At 37.0% G+C, this 21,562-nt stretch overlaps 3 protein-coding genes across 3 annotated transcripts; all 3 read left to right on the top strand.

Moving 5' to 3' along the window:
- Positions 1-1,394: 1,394 nt before the first annotated feature.
- On the top strand, positions 1,395-12,333 carry LOC108203921 (lysine-specific demethylase REF6-like). The gene is made up of 7 exons (XM_064082090.1): positions 1,395-1,502; positions 9,924-10,702; positions 11,021-11,099; positions 11,350-11,417; positions 11,502-11,652; positions 11,799-11,995; positions 12,104-12,333. Exons 1-7 carry the CDS (start codon positions 1,402-1,404, stop codon positions 12,331-12,333), a joined length of 1,605 nt encoding a protein of 534 aa, XP_063938160.1. The 5' UTR covers positions 1,395-1,401.
- A 334-nt stretch (positions 12,334-12,667) lies between these two features.
- On the top strand, positions 12,668-14,668 carry LOC108195053 (lysine-specific demethylase REF6-like). Its single transcript, XM_064082089.1, has 2 exons — positions 12,668-12,902; positions 13,445-14,668. Exons 1-2 carry the CDS (start codon positions 12,668-12,670, stop codon positions 14,416-14,418), a joined length of 1,209 nt encoding a protein of 402 aa, XP_063938159.1. The 3' UTR covers positions 14,419-14,668.
- A 3,101-nt stretch (positions 14,669-17,769) lies between these two features.
- LOC108195638 (zinc finger CCCH domain-containing protein 67-like) lies at positions 17,770-19,845 on the top strand. Its single transcript, XM_017362617.2, has 4 exons — positions 17,770-18,631; positions 18,758-18,823; positions 18,990-19,290; positions 19,462-19,845. Exons 1-3 carry the CDS (start codon positions 18,353-18,355, stop codon positions 19,218-19,220), a joined length of 576 nt encoding a protein of 191 aa, XP_017218106.2. The 5' UTR covers positions 17,770-18,352; the 3' UTR covers positions 19,221-19,290; positions 19,462-19,845.
- Positions 19,846-21,562: the final 1,717 nt, after the last annotated feature.

Raw genomic sequence — 21,562 nt, 5'->3', positions numbered from 1 at the left:
CAGGGCGCGAATGTGTTCCGGTGAAAAGTATGATTTTCGGCAACATATTCAGAAGATTAATGTGCCTGTAGATGGCCCAAACAGTCTACGGCTGTCAAAAGGTTTCCAGATTCATGTTTCCGAAGGCATGATAAGAAAATTACTTAACCAACTTACAAGCAAATCTTGGTCAATCTAAAAGCATCAGAACATAATGCTTCTTTTGATTAGTCCAGATTGGCCGGAATTCTTTCTTTATTGGATCAACCTATTAACTTGTATTACTCATAAGCGATTTTTTTAGATTTGCTTGGCGGATAGAACTCACTATAATTCTTGATTTAATTCATGATAGATATATTTCTAAAAACTCAACAAAAACAATTAACTGAGGAAATAAATAATTAATAGCGTAACCAAATGCATGCATAATATTATAACCAAAACTGATAATAATTCTTTCTGAAAGATATATTTCTAAAATATCAACAATCACAATAATTTTTTCTGATTTAATTCATAAAAGATATATTTCTAAAAACTCAATAAAAACAATTCAACAATCAACTATGAAGTAAAACTCAATCTTAACTTTTAGATAACAAATAATTAATAGCATAAGCAAATGCATAATACTCCCTCCGTCTCAATTTATAAGTCCATTTTGGAATAAACACACATATTAAGAAAAAAGTTGGTTTGATGGAATCTTATCTTATGTATCATTAGTGCATTGATAAGTGAGAATATTGTTGAGTTTCAAAAAAATCACAATAAATATAGGGATTTAGTGCATTGAGAAATGAGAATAATGTTGAGTTTCAAAAAAATCACAATTAATATGTAGATAAATTTGTATTGAAAAAAGAGAGGGACAAGTATTTTGGGACAAATTTTTTTTCCAAACTGGACCTATAAATTGAGACGGAGGGAGTACGAACCAGAACTCACTATAGTTTTTTCTGATTTAATTCATGAAAGATGTATTTCTAAGAGTCAGCAAAATATAATTAGCTATGATGTAAAACTCAATCTTACGTTCGAAAAATACAATATATCACAAGAAAGTAAAAAAGAATTATACAGGACACTCTCTTTGTATATTAATAATTGTAAAATAAAAATCACAAATTTCGTATTAATTAAACCACCCAAGAACAATTATCATTCTCTCTGTAGTCCACTGAGAAAACTTGAAGGAAAAAAAGAAAAAAAGAATTACCAAACAGGGACACCATCTCTGTGTACCTGGAAAGGACAGAATATATCAGCAAAATCTATTTCTTTGCGCTCTGTCTCTCTTCTTGAAGCCCCTGTGTGTGGCCATTTTGGAAGCTTCACAGATCTTGTATGTATTGATTTCTTGATATATACATTTCTTTGTGTGTGTTCAATTGTTGTATCTTCTTAGTTGTAAATTCAATGCCAAGAATTAGAGGCAGAGCAGGGTACAAACCTCACAGTCACAATAAAACAGAAGTTTTGCGATGGTTTAAAACCCTCCCTTTAGCCCCTGAGTTTCATCCAACTCTTGAGGAGTTTAATGACCCAATCGCTTATATTCATCGAATTTAGAAAGAAGCTTGTGTTTATGGTATATGTAAAATCATACCCCCTGTCTTGTTGCCCTTAATGAAAAACACATTTCTTCAACTTGACAATTCTTTAATGGCCTCTTCTGCCTTCCCGGAAGGCGAATTGAGGCCTACATTTACTACCCGGGTGCAGGAAGTTGGTTCTTGCCCAGGAAAAGGCCATCCTGTGAATTGTGATTAAGTCTTTCGAGAGAAATTATTTCGAGAAAAGTTCAATAGATAAGGGGCTTTAAGTCCTTTGAAAACCGAAAGTCTTTATTGGAATGCGAATGCAGATACCCTTTGAGATTGAGTATGGGAATGCAGATACCCTTTGAGATTGAGTATGAGATTGAGACGGATTCACTGATAATTTAAATGTGGGAGATACTGATTGGAACTTGAGGGGAACAGCGAGGGCAGAAGGGTGCCCGCTGAGGTTTATTGAGGATGACATACCGGGGGTTACATCCCCAATGGTCTATATGGACATTATGCTACATTGTCTCATTCTATGTTTATCATAATTTGCTCTTAAACATGTGCTATATGCAATTGATATGATTTTGTGGGGTGCCGAAATTGCCATAAACTTGCTTAACAAACCAATTCTCTAATTTGTATGTCTAATTTAAGGTTAACTTCAAGATTAAAGCTTTGTGCATTTTATGTGGGGAGCACTTAATAAATTCTTCCAGTTCATAGCATCTTCTTATACAGATATAGAATACCATATTGTGATCATTGTATAAACTGTTACTTAATTCAGAAGGGTTTTGCATATATTTGTTCATTACTTACTAGTTATGCTACTCTTGCTAAGAAGACAACGGTCACGTCTCCTGAAGTAATTCTTAATGCTGGCATTCCATGTTACAGGTAACTCTTTTCTGTTCTATGCTCCATGTTTTTAATACTCTTTAATCTTCAACCTGTATGGAATTGTAGCTGGATGAGACTTATCTTTCATCAGTTTTACTGAAAAGCTAATTTGCAATCATATTTTTCTGCTGAATGTTTACAACCAGAGGCCTGATTCTTTCATCTTCTCATTAGTACATTTTCACAGAACATCAATTCTAAAAATGTAACTGTATAATTTCTGGCAATGTATTTATGTGACTTTAATCCTTTGTCAAACCAGGTTGGTCCAAAATCCGGGAGAATTTGTCGTCACCTTTCCAAGGGCTTACCACTCAGGATTCAGTCATGGTCAGGCATCTTTTTGCCTTGGATTTTGTTTGTAATATTACTATATCTATACTTTATCTATCTTGACATTGATTAATGCACACAGGATTCAACTGTTCGGAAGCTTCAAATATCGCAACTCCTGAATAGTTGCAGTTCGCAGGAGAAGCTGAAATTCGTCGGGCTGCAGAAAACTACTCTCCATCGGTTTCCCACATTCAATTGCTCTATAATCTTGCACTATCATTCTCTTCAGGGCGGTTCACTCTACATGAATTACCTCGAGTTCTTAATTGCATGATTTAGTTGAACAGTCTTATATGTCGAAAGTATCATAATGAAAAGTCATATGTGTGGTCATAATTGTATCATGATTAAGGTTTATGTAATTTTACATTCTCAGGGTACCAGTGAGCATTGGACAAAGAAGTGAAGGGGATTGCCTGGTAAAGAGGCTTTTTCTGCAAAATGTGACGCATAATACCAACCTGCTACATACTCTTGGGAAAGGATCTCCCGCTATACTTTTTCCCCGTGATTTTATTAGGAGAAATTTTCCTGAATTGCATAATGGTAATAATATTCCCTATTTAGCAAAAACATTAATTCTTCGTGCACTGCGACTTCTCAGAACCAGAACATTTACACTCAAGAAAATGGACCTGATCAATGTGAGCGGTTGGCTTCTGCAGGACTTTTTTCATGCTTAGCTTGTGGGGTTTTATGTTTTGCTTGTGCTGCAATCATAAAACCTACTGAAGTGGGAAAGCATAATCTCTTGCCAGCTGATTGTGGCAATATCAGAGGTAGTGGTGTTGTTTCTGATGTTGCTGCTAGTGATTGGTGGTCTCATTCCCCAGGATATGCTAACAATGTTGTGCTGGATTCCGGCTTAGGTAATGAATGCTACACAGTAGTTTATAGATTTTAACTTTAGCAATCAATCTAATCTGTCTTAATTGAATGCAGGGCGGATTGAAGAATCCTGTAGTAGACCTCCAAAGGATACATCTTTACTTGCTCTTATAGCTTTGACCTATGAGGATGCTTCCGACCTTGAAAGTGAACTGAGAGAAGTTTCCCCTGCACCTGGCCTTGATGAGGACTCACTTAAATCACATGTCTTCTGTCTTCAGCATGCTGCTGAATTTAAACAGAAACTGGATGCTCTTGGGGGCATGCCCACGTTACTCGTTTGTCATCCAGGTACATTATTAGTTGTAATTGTTAGTACTTAATTGTTTGATTTAAAGTAATTACTTGTGAAATGCATACTCCTTTACAATTTGGTGCATACTGCAACCAAGTTATTAAAATTAACCTACTTAATAGCATAGGTATTGAGGCACAAACACTTGTGCGGTCATGGCTTCTCTGCTAGCAGTCCTTTTATAACATTTAGCTATGCATATTTTGCAGATTATCCCAAGTTTCTGGCTGAAACAAAATAATGTCTGATGAACTGGGACAAGCCAGCTCATCGATCCGCCCCTCACTTCTGTAAAATCACTGACAACCGTAAATAAAAAGCCTATCACAATCCAAATCAACGGATACAATCATCTTTCAGCACAAACATGCCTCCACGTCATCGATCCGCACCAAATCCATCCATCATCGCCCATTCAATCCCTGAAATCCACGGCCACGATTCTCTCAACTCCCGCCCACCAATCCCCCTCCTTTATTATAAATTCAATCCCCGTAAATAAAAAGCCTATCACAATCCAAATCAACGGATACAATCATCTTTCAGCACAAACATCCCTCCACGTCATCGATCCGCACCAAATCCATCCATCATCGTCCATTCAATCCCTGAAATCCACGGCCAGGATTCTCTCAACTCCCGCCCAACAATCCCCCTCCTTTATTTAAAATACAATCCCCATAAATAAAAAGCCTATCACAATCCAAATCAACGGATACAATCATCTTTCAGCACAAACATCCCTCCACGTCATCGATCCGCACCAAATCCATCCATCATCGTCCATTCAATCCCTGAAATCCACGGCCAGGATTCTCTCAACTCCCGCCCAACAATCCCCCTCCTTTATTATAAATACAATCCCCAATTCACACATTCTCATCACATCTACAAACAAACAAACAAATCAATACACACATTTCTTCTTCATCTCCACATTCTCAATTCCAATGGCTAAACATTTCGCTTTGTATCAGATTTCAGTCGCCACAAGTGGAAGACCAGACACGTTCAAAAATTTCCAAAAATGAAACTAATTGCCATTTCTTACGTTAAAAAATGCAAGAACCCAAGCCAAACCCTAAGACCGCAATTTTTATATATAACCCTGTCATCTGCTGTCAACCTGTATTCAATTACAGTAGAGAAGTAGAGAGATATCCTGTGCTCACAACTTTGCCCTCATTTCTTTGTAACGTTTCCTTTTGTTTTTTTTGGCAACTTCATTAGCATACAGAGAGTAAAATGCATTATATCTGTCGATGAAATGCATACTGTCTTTACAATTTGGTGCATATGGCAACAAAATTTTTAAAATTAATCTACTAGATAGTACTCGTGCCTTCTCTGCTACCAGTCCTTTTATAATATTTAGCGATGCATATTTGGCAGATTATCCCAAGTTTTTGGCTGAAACAAAATTAATGGCTGATGAACTTGGGGAGGATCACATTTGGAGTGACATTTCCTTCAGGGAAGCCAGGGAAGAAGATAAGGAGAGAATCAAGTCGGCTTTAGATGGTGAAGGGTCCTTTCCTGGGAACGATGACTGGGCTGCCAAGCTGGGGGCTAATCTTTCTCGCAGTGCCAACCAAAGTCGACATACTTCAGCTGACGTAACGCCTAGCAAATCTTCAAGAAGTCACACAATTTGCTTATCTTCTGAGAAAACCAAAGGCACATTGAAGATGAAGAGACTTGCTGACGTTGAGCCTTCCTCAAGGGGCAAGTCTCCTGTAGCTGAAGAATCTGGAAAGGCCCCTAAAGATCAACGTATTATTGTATACAAGAGGAGGAATAAGCTCAAGGTAAATCCAGTCCAGGAGGAGACTCCTCCATCTAAACAGGACCAGGACCATGGCACTGGAAAGTCGGAAGGTGGACCGAGGACTAGACTCAGGTCAAGAACAAGGAAGCACCCTCCAAAGAAGGCTACTCGGTGAAAAGAGGACCTCGTTTCTAGTTTAACATGTCCTTGGAATTTCCTTCACATTACCGTTGATTCAGGCCGCTTCATTAAGTCTTTTCAGTTTCAGAATAGAATTTTCAGCCACAAAGGAATGTACATAATGTTGTCTTACATTTTATATGAACCAAACTACATGATAAAAATTTGTATAGTTATGGACTATAGTTCTCATATCTTCTGTCTATTAATTTTTGTTATCTTGTCTATATGCCATGGATTTTGATAGATGGTTAAGCATGGTTTAAGTACACAATCACTATACATTCTGCAAGGAGCTGCAGGAGGTTCAGATATGCGGAGGTAATCAGGGAAGGATTCACATTGGGGCAAGGGGTACCTGCCATGTATGATATATATATCATCCAGAAAATGTTAGTTATTGTCCGCCATCAAAGATGATGTAAAATTGACATCGAGATCACGTTTTTTCCTCAAAATAATTATCATTTTACTTGCTTTTGTGTCTCAATGTTTTCCAATATAATGTTTAAACTGATATAATTAAAATCTCACGGCCGGTTATTAAGTTTAAATTTCCCCCATACTTCCCAATTTTATAGATTTGTCTTCCAAAGTTTGGTAGTAAATGTTGCATTACTTGGATGCCGCAACCACTTCTTTAGAAAATAATAAATAAATAAGTGCTAGACTGATGCATATATTTTTCTTATTTTATAATGTATATGTATATTTTGTAAAAGTAGAAAAATTAAGAACAAAACATTTTTTTCACTTCTCAAATCTCATTACACGAAAAATCCGTAATATCAATTCTTTCCTCCATATCAAGAGTATTATTTTCACCTTTTGCAACTAAAATTTAAATAACTTCTACAACATCATTTCAGAAAAATTATAGAGCACAAAGAAATATTAAAGATATTCAATGCACATCACATGTATCATACACATATCCAAAATAGCAAACAAGAGAAAACAAGAGAAAACACATGAGCATGAACAACATATTTTTAATTTAAAAAGAAAATTGAACATGAAAACTCTTTCACTCCTCTAAGGTGATAATTACAAAGAAAAGTAGCACACAATCGTAAGCAATTGAGATAAGACTAATGACCAAATTTAATAAAATCAGCTCAAATCCTGCAGAACAAAAGACAGAATTTCATGCATATATTTTTTAATATTTGATGACAAAATCACAAGTAGATGGCTCTACAATAAATAAAATAAAAATGACATTTATTTCATTGTCCTTATCTTATAACCCCCATTCTTTGTTTACCTATTTGTAAACTTGTGGTAAGCGTATTTATTGATTCCCCCATTTTTATTATATTGTTAAATAATAAATAATAAAAATTAGGTTATGTGATTCGAAGTTTAGTATGAGGAATTATAGTCGTTATATCTCTCAATACAAATAGTTCATAACCGTGAGTATCTATAGAAATAAAATTGTATATTTTGATACCTAAAATGTTGACAATGGTTTAAGAATCAAATCATGTCAACAGTCTAATAAAATTAAAATTTTATGTTATTTTTACTTACATAAAAAGATAATATATTTTATATTATTTTTTAAAATTAATATTTTATAATTTATTATTATATAAAATAAAATTATACTCCATATTAAATTATTCAAATATGTAAAATATCAAATAAAACTTGTGCATTGACAAGTTATAAGTTTGGTTTCATTGTTTCACATGGCAAATAGGTCCAATCATGGTAAACCCTTGGGTAAGGTCGAAGCCAGCCGACAAGTTAGAGCGAGGCCGACCTAGGGATTCTCCCGAAGATGGGCCGAGTTGGACTCTGATCAAGCGAGCCTGACCGAAGCCAGCCTGGGGACATGTTAGATGCCGGTGACAAATTCAAGTACCAGGAATAGTGGACTAAAACACAGCTCATATAGACGAAAACCTATTCTTTGAACACATGAAGACCACGTCTTCGTGGAGCAGAACAGGAAATTGGACTTCAACATTCACACCCCAGATTTTGCGAAACAACTTTTCCCACCTCCGATTCCCTTCAGCCACGACCGAAGGAGAAGAGAATGACTGGAATAAAAGAGCGAAACAACTTTTCCCACCTCCGATTCCCTTCAGCCACGACCGAAGGAGAAGAGAATGACCGGAATAAAAGAGCTAGCAGAGGTTTGTCTTCATATACTTCTATACACACATAGCAGTTGGAGTTATTATCTCACACACTTTTGAACCTAGTTACTATTCTCACATCGCAACTGAATCGGGGTACATCCTCAAGGAGAAAACTGGTTCCAGCACATGAATATGTAATTTTTAATAGTATATAATCCACATTATGTATATAACACAACTCCATATCATGTAATCTCATTTATTGTAAGTATGTCATCTCAAATCTTTTCTCCATATACGTCAAAGGATTCCTCCTACTTGTAAAAAAAATAATATCAAATCAAATGATGCAAAAGTTTCATCTATTTATAAATATTTATTCAATATCCTTGGTTTTTTTTTTGACGAATTATGCTTTTCACATCACCAAAAATTATATATGTTATTTTATACTCTTCTATACCAACATGCACATTTTTCTCAAAGACTCTCTGCAAATCATATCTTTAGTCACATTCGTAAATTTGCATTACGTTGTATCTGACACTTTGCAACCGTATCATATACGAAATCTGACGCACTACAACCTGATTGCAACCTAATATGTATATGTGAAATCTATGTAAAATCTGATGTCAACAAATAAGAAAGCTGCAATCTTACTACGCGGGAAATTTGTCATATTAATTCTTTCATGCATCTATGTCTCGAAGGATTCCTTTTATTTGTATATAACAAAATTAACACCCTAAAGTATATTATGTATTTATTTCATCTATTTACAATTATTCATCCAATATTCTTCGATGACAAATTCTATTTTTGAAATCTTACAAACACTAATCTTTCTTAATCCGTACTCTTCAATATTGCCACACACATATTCTTTTCTCAAATACTATTTGCAAATCATAGTATCTGTCATATATTATGCAGTTTCGAAGAAAATTTCAGGTCATATGCTCTGCAACTTTTCAGTGGAGATGATATCATATATATTATCAATCTTTAATAATGTTCATTTTACTCGTTTATCATTCTAATTAACTTGGAGTCAAGATATTTAGAAATATTAATGAACTACAACTGACTATAGATAGAATTTAAACTTCTCATTCTGTATTAAATATATAAAATCATAAACTACAACTTACATGTTAACTATGATACTTTATAATTCTTATATATTATATATATATATAGTCTGACACTCTAAAAGCTACATACTATGGAATTATATATAAATACGATATTCTACGGTCTCATTATACCGAAAATTCAGAACCTCAATTTTTTCCTCCATGTCAATAATATTTCATTTATTTTCACGATATTTTTCCAATAAAATTTTTAAATTTTCACAAATACATACGAAAGAAAGTAAATATACATTTCATTCATCACATAAAGATCCAAAATCAACAAACTAAAAGGACATATGATCATGAGTAACATATTTCAGTTTTCAAAAAATGAACTTGGAAGCTCTTTCACTCCTCTAAAGTGATAAAAAAAATGATAGCACACAATCGTAAGCAATTGAGATAAGAGTGCAAGCCAAATTCAACAAGATGAGATCCAATTCAAGAATAAAAGATGATAATACACACATATGATATTCAAAATTAATGATAAAATCACAAATAGGTGGCTGAACACCGAACACAGTAAAAAATATTTTCATTCTCATCATACTTAAATCCGAAATTTATTAAATAACCGCTTTTATTTGTAAAGTTTTGGCTAAAACACATCCACACATCCCTAGTCTCTCTCTTTTCTGCGGGTAAAATCGAAAAGAAAAAAATTTGAATCGAAAATGAGGAGCACCCTGTCTATATATTACCGGTACTAGTCCCCAAAAAAAACACAATATACCAGCACTGCTACTCTCTTTCTTTTCACTCTGTCTCTCTCGTATTTCGTCCGACCCTCGAAGAATTTGAGGACCCAATTGCTTATATTCATAAAATTGAGAAAGAAGCTTGTGTGTATGGTATATGTAAAATTATACCCCCTGTCTCATTGCCCTTGACGAAAAGTACTTTTTTTCAACTTAATAAGTCTTTGGTGGCTTGTTCTGCCTCCCCGGAAGGCGAATTAAGGCCTACGTTCACTACCCGGGTGCAGCAAGTTGGTTCTTGCCCAGGAAAAGGGCACCCTGTGATTAAGTCTGTGAGGGAGAGTGGGAAAAGTTACACTGTTGAGGAATTTGAAGCAAAGGCAAAGTGTTTCGAGAAAAATTATTTCAAGAAAAGTTCGATTGATAAGGGGGCTTTAGGTCCTCTGGAAATCGAAAGCCTTTATTGGAATGCTAGTGCTGATAAACCCTTTGAGGTTGAGTATGCGAATGACATGCATATATCAGCTTTTGTGGAGTTGGAGAAGCAGATGGGAGGAGATGGATTGAGTGATGATTTGAATGTGGGAGATACGGATTGGAATTTGAGGGGTGCGGCGAGGTCCAGAAGGTGTCTGCTGAGGTTTGTGAAGGATGATATCCCCGGGGTTACATCCCCAATGGTGTATATAGGAATGTTATTTAGCTGGTTTGCGTGGCACGTGGAGGATCATGACCTGCACAGCCTCAATTATCTGCACACCGGGGATAGGAAGACCTGGTATGGAGTGCCTCAGCATGCGGCAGCCGCTTTTGAGGATGTGATCCGTAATCACGGATATAATGGAGAGATGAATCCTCTCTGTGAGTTTGGTTATTATTGAAATTATGCTCCATTTGTCTCATTTAGTTTGTCATAATTTGCTTTTAACATGTGCTGTTTGCAATTGATATGATTTTCTGGGGTGCCGAAATTGCCATTGCCATGCTTAACAAACCATTCTTCTTATTTGTATGTCTAATTCAACGTTTAGTTCTGCGGGGTTGAAGCTTTATGCATTGTATGCAGGGAAGCAGTTATAAAATTCTACATATTGTTCAGAATACCATAGTATAGAAACTGTTGAATGGTTCTGCATATTTTTTTTCATTACTTACTGGTTTTAGTGTGAACAACTGCAGTGAGTTATGCTACTCTTGGTCAAAAGACTACCGTCCTGTCTCCGGAATTAATTGTAAACGCAGGCATACCATGCTGCAGGTAAGTGTTTCATATCCATGGTTGACACTTATCTTCCATTAGTTTTACGTAAATGCTAGTTTGCAATTATTTTTTTCTGTTGAATTTTAATAACAAAAGGCCTGATTTTTTCTTCTTCCCACTCTTCACATGTAGACTTGATCATTAGGACCTTCTCACAGAGCATCAATTGTATTTATGTAATTATATATATATATTTCTGGCAATTTTACATATTTCCTCCCCCTCCTTTATTCCCTTGTGAAACCAGGTTGGTACAAAATCCAGGAGAATTCGTAGTCACTTTTCCAAGGGCTTACCACTCAGGATTCAGTCATGGTTAGACATCTGTTTACATTGGATTTTGTCTGTATTATTATTATATTGATACTATATATATCTTGACATTTATTAAGCAAACAGGATTCAACTGTGCGGAAGCTTCAAAGATTGCAACTCCTGAATGGTTGCGGTTTGCAAGAGAAGCTGAAATGCGCAGGGCTGCTATAAACTCTCCTCCATTAATTTCCCACATCCAATTGCTTTATGATCTTGCGCTGTCATTCTCTTCAAGGTTGTCCATGCTACATGAATTACTTCGAGTTTATGATTGCATCTTGCATGATTTAGCTGAACAGTCATATATGTAGAAAGTATCATGATGAAGTCATTTATGTAGTCATAATTACATTCTGATGAAATCTGATTTCACATTTTCAGAGGACCAGCGAGCATGGAAACAAGAAGTTCTGGATTAGAAGAGAAGAAGAAAGGTGAAGGGGAAAGGCTGGTGAAGGAGCTCTTTCTGCAAGATGTGAAGCATGATATCAGCCTGCTTCACAGTCTTGGGAAAGGATCTGCAGCTATCCTTTTTCCCCGTGATTTTATCGTTGGAAATTTTCCTGAATTGCGTGATGGTAATAATATTCCTTTATATAACAAACACATTAATTATTCGTGCACCACGACTTCTCAGAACCTGAACATAAATGGATTTGTTCAATGTGAGTGGTTGCCATATGCAGGACTTTTCCCATGTTTAGCTTGTGGGGTTTTATGTTTTGCTTGTGCTGCAATCATAAAACCTGGTGAAGTAGATGTTCACAATCTCATGCTAGCTGATTTTGGCAATATTGGAGGTAGTGGTGTTGCTTCTGACATTGCTGCTAGTAATTGGTGGTTTCGTTCTGCCGGATCTGCCAAGAATGCTGTGCTGGATTCTGGTTTAGGTAATGAATACTACATACTAGTTTAGACCTTTTCTCTGTATAAATTTCTAGTCAAACCCGTTGTAAACATTTCTGTAGCTTTATAGTGTGTCTAAACTTGTAAATGCTTACGAAAACAGATCGGCTCCCTTTCTCAAACACAGACATGCTATGACTCCCATACTATATTTTGTGTGTGCCATAGTAGTTGTTTCCCGTGCAGTGTATTTAAGGGTTAAGCTTTCAGAAAAGTAGGTAAAATACATATCACGAAGGTAATCTGATATGGCAGTATAAAGACACCCACATTTTGTAGTGTGATGGCGTGCTTTACTTCACTTTAGCAATCAATTTAATCTTACTTGATTAAATGCAGGGCCGATGCGAGCTTCCTGTAGTAGTAGACCACCCAAGGATATATCCTCACTTGCTCTTATAGCTTTGAATTATGAGGATGCTTCCGACTCTGAAACTGAAGCGAGAGAGTTTTCCCCAGTATCCGACCTTGCTGAGGAGTCCTTTCCATCACATGTCTTCTGTCTTCAGCATGCTTTTGGAGTTAAACAGAAACTGGATGCGCTTGGGGGCATGCACATGTTACTCCTTTGTCATCCAGGTACATAATTTAGTTGTAATAGTTAGTACTTAATTATGTGATTTTAAGTAATTGCTTGTAAATCTGTTGTCAGGTCTGATGAGATATTCTTGTGAGTATGATTATGGATCTTTAAAGTTTCTACAATGAAGCAAATTCAACAGGCAAAGTGCCATCCTTTTGGCCCCATGATGCATTTTTAACTTATGAAAAGGCAACTAATTTATTTATTTATTTTACGTGAAAAATTCCGGAAATGGAACTAATTGCTATTTCTCACATTTAAAAATGCGAGAACTCAAGCCACGCCGGACCTCAGTTATTGTATATAACCCTGTAATTACAGTAGAGAGATATCCTGTGCTTAGAACTTTGCCCTCCTTTCTCCTCTGTAACGTCTTCGTTTAGGTTTTTTGGCAAATTAATTAGCATATAAAGAGTAAAATGCATTATATTTATTGATGAATTGCATACTGTCTTTACAATTTGGTGCACACTGGAACAAAGTTGTCAAAATTAAGCTACTTGTCCTTTTATAACATTTAGAAATGACAATTGTGCAGATTATCCCAAGTTTCTGGCTGAAGCAAAACTAGTGGCTGATGAACTGGGAGCAGAACAAATTTCGAGCGATATTTCCTTCAGGACAGCCACTGAAGAAGACAAGGAAAGAATCAAATCAGCTGTAGATAGTGAAGGGTCCAATCTTTCTTTCAGTGCCAACCCAATTCCAAAATTAAAGAGAAAGGGTATGGATGATCTTGAGCCAGCCCAAACAAGCAAGTTTCCAAGGGTTGAAGAGTCAACCGAGGCGACAGACCAGGAACAGGTTAGAGTATCCGAAAATTTACCTAAGCCACCAGAACCTGATGTAGTGCCCGGCAATTTATATAGAACAACTGATTTGGCCTCTGGGAGTAGAAAAGACAAATGTATTATACAATACAAGAGGACTTACAAAAATAAGTCCAAGGTAAAGCCAATCCAGGAGGAGACTCCCCATGACCAGGGCACTGATATTTTGGAAGGTGGGCCGAGCACTAGACTCAGGCCAAGAAAGTTAAATCAGCCTCCAAAGGACCCGGAACATGTTTCACACAAAGTTGTAGCAAAAGATGAACTGAAGACATCCAGTAACAGAGGAAAATCGGCTTCTGGAATTCAAGCATCAGCTGGTAGCAGCTCCAAAAAAGCAGAGGCAAAGTATTCATGTGAAGTATGCATGATGAACTTTGGCTCCAAAAAAGAGCTGGGGCTCCATGGAAAAAATATCTGCTCGGTCAAGGGGTGCGGAAAGAAGTTTGCGTCGCACAAATATCTGATCCACCATCAGAAGGTGCATCGTGAGGACCGCCCCCTACAATGCACTTGGGAAGGCTGCACCAAGACGTTTAAATGGGCTTGGGCTCGGACGGAACATATCAGAGTTCATACAGGTGACCGTCCATATACCTGTGCTGAGACTGGCTGTGGCAAAACATTTCGCTTTGTGTCAGATTTCAGTCGCCACAGGAGGAAGACCGGACACTCAGGGTAGCTCGAAGAATGAGCATCGAAAGGCATGAAGAAACAGAGAAATGAAGCAAGTTAACATTAGCTAAGAACCTCGTTGCTCATGTGCAGAGGTAGGTGTAGTTTCTAGTTTAACATGTCCTTGGAATGTCTTTCATAATACAGTTGATTTAGCCTTCTTAATTTCAGAAACAGACTAATCAGCCACATTGGAATGTGCACAATGTTGTCTTAGATTAGATGGTCGAAATTTATTTATAATTCTGGAGTTTAGATCTCATATCTTGATATATCATAAATATATGTATTTTACTTTATTTTGTTATCATGTCTATATACCATGGACTGTTTCTGTACAGGTTAAGGAAGTTTTAAGACATTCATCCTGACATTCCGCAAGGAACTGCAGGAGGATCAGATATACGCACTACATACACCCGTGTTTTTTAGCTATGCATTTCCCTGTTATGTGATCAATTTATTATCAGTGTCATGCACCATAGTCACATATTTATGTGTAGGATTTGTTTTATGAGTAAAAGCATGGTGCTGAAATCGATAATCGGTACTAATTGGTTGATCTGCCGATTCATGATTTAATGGAAATTATCAGAGATTTTTTTTTGACAAATTGAGGTTTTTTAGTCAAATCGAGTGTAATCGATAAATCGATAAAATATTTCTTCAAGATTAATCGGGGATCTTCAAAAAAATTGGGATCTTCAAAATAGTGAGTAAAAGGAAAAAAGATAAGAAAGCATTTTCTTTAAAGAGAAAGTACATTATTATCCATGCATATTTTATTTTAATTTTTATTGTCAGGATTTTCCTTTTCTACTTTATATTCACACAAATACAATAAATACCTACATAATTAGAAGCAAAAGACAGGCATTTTGTTGCAGCAGAGCAGAAGTGTGTGAGCTTTTTTAACTAAAATTGTGTGGGGTTTTTTTGATGAGAAATATTTGGTGGGTGTGGAGGGTTATTAAAAAAAACCAAGAGCTTCAAATGAGTTTAATCACCCTGTAAAAAATGAAATTAAGCCAGAAGCCTAGAGCTAGGGTTTCAGAGTCTTGATTTTGGTTATCAAACCCTAGATAATGAATTAATTGGTGATCAAGAAGCTAGATGGGTTTAAGTGGTGAAGATGAGGGTTAGGAGTTGGTGCTTGCTATCGAAACAGAGAGGGGTTCTGATAAAGGTGGGAACTTTGGGGAAGGAATTGGTGGTGAGAATAATCAAGGTGGTTTGGGGGGTTTAGAGATGGTGATGAGTTTGGGAGTAAGTTGTGTGAGAATGAGAATCAAGTCGGTGATCGTGATTGGAAATGTTTTATTAATGATGAGGCGAAATTCGAAGAGAGAAAAAGCGAAAATTTAGGCGGTGTGGAAGGAAATGAAGGTCATTATAAGGAAATGAAGGAAGGGGGTGAGGGTAAGGACGGGAGTAAGTGGAGTGAGATTGAGAATGAAGGCGGTGATCGTGAATTGGAGGGTATTAAAAATGAGGCGGAAATCAAAGAGACAAACTCTGAAAAGCGTAGTGTGGTGGAAGGAAATGTAGGAGACACTAAGGAGATGAATGAAGGGGAGGATAACGAGGGGAGTAGGTGGAGTGAGATTGAGAATGAAGATGGTGATCTTGATTTGGAGGGTATCAAAGATGAGGCGGAAATTGAAGAGAGAAGTCTTAAAAAGATGGAAAAGAAGGTGCTTTTAAGGAAATAAAGGATGGGGATAAAGATGAGGGGAGTATTAGGAGTGAGATTGGGAATGAAGGCGGTGATTGTGATTTGAAGGGTATTGAAGATGAAATGGCAATGGAAGAGAGAGACCCTAACAATCGTAGTGTTGTGGAAGGAAATGAGATTGGGAGTAATTGGATTGAGATTGGGAATAAAGGTGGCGATTGTGATTTGAAGGGAAAAGAGGTCATTGAGGAATATGAAGATGGTTGGGGTGTTGGGATGATATCATTGAGGACTATGAAGATGGTTGGGGTGAGAATTGGGATGATGGTGCTGTAAGAGCTAAAGCTAATCAGGAGCGATAGTGTTTTGATAACTATGAAAATGAGAGGGATATAAATGATAAAGGACCTCATTGGTACAGGAATGCTGAAAAAGATTCAGGGAGCTCAAATGATGAAAACTTTGGAAGGCGCCATTATCCTTTGAGGCCTGATGTGGAAGCTTGTTCGTTAGAACTGGGACTTGCAGGTTTGGATCGAATTGCAAATTTAATCATCCACTTGAGAGGAAAAACCAGGTATTATACAAGTTTTGATTACTTCTACTCAACTAAGGGTTTATGTCAATAACTCTTAAAAGATATTGGATATAAATATATAAATTTGTGGTTTTGAGTGAAATTATTATGTATTGCTTCACTATAGCAACTTTTTTACTTTGGTTGGAGATTGTACAGAGTGTTTATTGCTTTGGTAGTCTGTCTATGTTAAACGTGTTTTGTTAACCTAAATATGAACTGCGAACTTTATGCAGGCTGTTAGGGATACATTTAAGCAAAAGGAGGAATTTTATGATAATACGAACTTTAGTATGTATTACATAAGGTTCTGGTTGCTTAGGCAAATTTTGAGATACTTTAAGTAGTTCATGGTCTGTGGCCTCAGCTGATTCTTTAACTCTAGAAGACTTGCCTCTTTTGGTTGGCTCCGGATAATCCATACCCTTCCTCTTTAATGTTGGACTTAGGTTGGCACTCTAAGTTGTTCATGGCCTCAGCTGATTAAAAAGAACCTTAGGCGATGAATAATCTTTCCAATAAAGACTTTCGATTTCCAAAGGACTTAAAGTTCCCTTATCTATTGAACTTTTCTCGAAATAATTTCTCTCGAAAGACTTGGCCTTTGCTTCAAATTCCTCAACAGTGTAACTCTTCCCACTCTCCCTCACAGACTTGATCACAGGATGGCCTTTTCCTTGGCAAGAACCAACTTGCTGCACCCGGGTAGTGAATTCGCCTTTCGGGGAATTCATACCCCCTGTCTCATCGCCCTCGATGAAAACCTCATTTTTGCAACTTAACAATTCTTTAATGGCCTGTTCTGCCTCCCCGAAAGGAGAATTCACTACCCGGGTGCAGCAAGCTGGTTTTTGCCAAGGAAAAGGCCATCCTGTGATCAAGTCTGTGACGGAGAGTGGGAAGAGTTACACTGTTTCGGAATTTGAAGCAAAGGCCAAGTCTTTCGAGAGAAATTATTTCGAGAAAAGTTCAATAGATAAGGGGGCTTTAAGTCCTTTGGAAATCGAAAGTCTTTATTGGAAAGATTATTCATATATGGCCTAAGGTTCTCTTTAATCAGCTAAGGCCCTGAACAACTTAAAGTGCCAACCTAAGTCCAACATTAAAGAGGAAGCCTATGGATTATCGAAGAGAAAAAACTTGAAAAGTGTGGTGCGGTGGAAGGAAATGAAGGAGATTTTAAGGAAATGAAGGAAGACAGTAATGTTAAGAAGGGGAGTAAGTGGAGTGAGATTGAGAATGAAGGAGGTGATCGTAATTTGGAGGCGGAAATTGAAGAGAGAAACCTTGAAAACCGTTGTGTTGTGGGAGGAAATGAATGTGCTTTTAAGAAAATGAAGGAAGGGGTAATCATAAGGAGGGGAGCAATTGGAGTGAGATTGAGATTGAAGGCGGTGATTTTGACTTGGATGGTATTAAAGATGAGACGAAAATCGAAGAGATAACCCCGAAAAGCGTAGTTTGGTGGAAGAAAGTGAAGGTGATTTTAAGGAAATGAAGGACGGTGGTAAGTGTGGTGATAGTGAGGATGTCGAAGAAAGTTATAATCTTGAAGTAAAGAATAAGATGGCTGACAAGGGAAAAGAAGTGATTGAGGACTATGAAGCTGGTTGGGGTGAGAATTGGGATGATGTTGCTGTACGAGCTAAAGCTAATTAGGAGCAACTGTATTTTGATAACTATGAAAATATGAGGCATGTAAATGAGCAGTATGGGGAGGTGCCTCCTTGGTATTGGAATGAAGAAGGGGATGTAGTGGGGAGAAATGGAAAGGCGCAGTATGATAAAGAACCTCACTGTTCCGGTAATGCTGAAAAGGACTCCGTGGGGTTTAATGATGGAAATTTTGGAAGTCGCCATTATCCTTTGAGGCCTTACACGGAAGATTGTTCGCTTTATATGAGGACTGGGACTTGCATGTTTGGTTCGATATGCAAATTTAATCATCCACTTCAAAGAAAGCCCCGGGTAAAATACAACTTGTGATTACTTCTACTAAACTAAGGGTTTATGTCAATTGCTCTTATGAAAATTTGTGGTAGAGAGTTTAAAAATGTTTTGTTAACCTAATAATGAACTGTGAAATTTTTGCAGGCTCCCAGGGATACATTTAAGCAAAAGGAAGAAATTTATGATAAGCCTAGACAGACAGAATGCAAGGTTACAATTAAATATATATCTTTTTTTCTGGGTCTACTTATGAACTTTTATTGAAAAATTTATAGTTCTACTTCTCAGCTTGATTCCATCTGGCAATACTGAACTATAATGCAACTACGCAAGTATATAACAGCCTCGCTTGATATTCCTCTTTTTTCCTTTGCAGTATTACTTGTCAGCGGGTGGTTGCAAATACGGAAAAGCTTGTTGGTATAGTCATGGCAAAGGAAAATCTGCAGTGACCCCAAATTCAGAGTTGAACTTTATTGGTTTGCCGATTAGAGTTGTAAAACTTCTCTCCTTTTTTCACAGAATCCAAATTTTCGTATGTATACAGTCCATATTCAACCAAGAGGGATATTCTTACTATCTGATCAAAAAGTGGACGCAGATATAGATCAGCCATATAGGATCAGTTGGACGCAGATATAGATCAGCCATATAGGATCAGTTATAAGGTTCTGAAGGTGTTTTTTACTTATTCATATTAATTTTGCTCGTTAATTGCAACTACTACAGATATTAATAATTATTAGTAGTTTATCCTTGTGTCAAATATAATGTAGGTGTAGGCATATATGCTTTACCCTTGTCACTTAAGTGGAGATTTTCTAATAAGCTTTTTGATTGGGCAACAGGGGGAGAAAGTATGTTCTTTCTACATGAGAACTGGTTCATGCAAGTATGGTGAAAACTGTAGGTTTCATCATCCGAAACCTACAGCAGCAGGAGGACTTGACACTACTTCACCAGGTAGAGGTAGGTCATCAACAAAAGCAATAAATGAGACTGCTTTTTCCAGGCCAGTTATCTATCCGCCAACCCCATTCAGGCGAATTATTTATCCACCAACCCCATCTGCTCCTGAAAATGCAGAATGGAATGGATATCAGGTATTCCTTAACTTATGTGACAATCTCTGGAAAATAAGATTGCAATTACTTAAGAGTTAAGATGGTTGTTTTAATTGTTTTTGTTGGTCTAAAATGTTATGAGTCCATGTTGGTACTAATATAAGTGGTACTTTTATGGTGTTAACAAACTACAATGGTTCTCCTTTACTAAATTTATATTTCCCTTTGAACACATATGGGGATTCTGCCTATTCCCCCTCCCCCCAGCACTTTCGATGGCCGTTCCAGCAACTGAATCCAGCTTCTATGCACATCCGCGGGGCCAGGTGAACATAGATGAATCTCCTGAACAACCTGGACAGCCTGACTGCAGTTCCTACATGAGAACGGGGAATTTCAAGTTCAGATCTTCCTGCAGGTTCCACCACCCCAGAAAATTGGAGACGGCTGTCACTCTCAATGACCAAGGACTACCTTTGCGACCTGTGAGTCCTTCTCTCAATTATTTAGCTAGATCAAGAATATTAACTTATTATAGCTGTTAAAACAGTGTTACGGGCTTGCATTACTAAGCAGTAACCATTTTGCTCCATATACAGATTCTATTTCAATGGTACAACTAAATTAACTAGACCTTTTATTTTTTTTCTTGTAAATGATTTAGGGGCAGAGTGTCTGCTCACACTTCAGCCGTTATGGAACTTGTAAGTTCTGGTCGACCTGTAAGTACGATCATATAGTTGGTGGCACTGCACCTTCTCAGATTGGGCCGATCAAGGCCGTACCGTAGAGTTTACCTTTGCAGATGAACATGGGGAGGGGGAACGGAGCTGATGGGGTCTGCTTGAGTATCAACTGTATTTTTAGAAGCTTATATGGTAGTGAGTGATTACAACTACTTGCTAACTTTTTGTATTTTACCATAGGCTGAGCTTCTGACAAGAAAAGGTGTTCGGGCCAGCTTGCGCGCACCTTGTTAAAAAGATAATTTGTAATTCCTATAATCCAAGTATCCAGAATATTCTAGTCCTAGAGTCATGATCAATGTTCAATGTATGAAACCAAGAGTCTCCAAATTATTCATGTATCTAATTAATGATGAATTCTAGGAAGAGTCTAGATACTTTGTCTATCTATATAAAGACTGCTATAGCAGCACATGTAATTTATCAAGAAACAATAAAATCTTCTGTTTTCTTCAAGTTCTGTACCCAACAAATTTGGTATCAGAGCTAATCTTATCTCACTCCTACAAATACCCAAATCATCAAATTACTTCTTTTTTTTTTAAATATCATGGCAACAAGTAATGATTCAATATTCAGCTGTGCTCAAAACAGTATTCCGATTTTCAATGGTGAGAGTTACGATTTCTGGAGCATTCAAATGAGGACATTGTTTATGTCTCATGATCTATGGGAATTAGTTGATGAGGGGTACGAAGCAGCAGCAGCAACTCAGGAGGAGATAACATCCTGGTCAGCAGCCAAACAAACTGAATTCAAAAATAACAGAAAAAAGGATGCAAAAGCTCTTCTTTTTATTCAACAAGGAGTCAGCAAAGCCATCTTTCCGCGTATCATGAGTGCTAAAACTTCAAAAGAAGCATGGGAGATCCTGAGGAAGCAGTTTCAAGGATATGACAAAGTAATCTTGGTAAAACTCCAATCACTTTGGAAAGAATTTGATAATATGCAGATGAAAGAAAGCGAAACTGTTTCTGAATTTTTCTCCAAAGTTTCAACCATAACGAATCAGATTATAAGTTATGGTGATACCTTAGAAGACAAAAAAATTGTGATGAAGGTCTTGAGAAGCCTTCCTGCAAAATTTGAACATGTGGTAGCGGCCATTGAAGTTTCTAAAGATCTGGCAACACTTACTC

The sequence above is a fragment of the Daucus carota genome, chromosome 7 (genome assembly GCF_001625215.2).
Source record: "Daucus carota subsp. sativus chromosome 7, DH1 v3.0, whole genome shotgun sequence".
In the NCBI taxonomy this organism is placed as follows: domain Eukaryota; kingdom Viridiplantae; phylum Streptophyta; class Magnoliopsida; order Apiales; family Apiaceae; genus Daucus; species Daucus carota.
The sequence above is the reverse complement of the archived record's forward strand: the minus strand, read 5'-3'. Positions and strand labels throughout refer to the sequence as shown.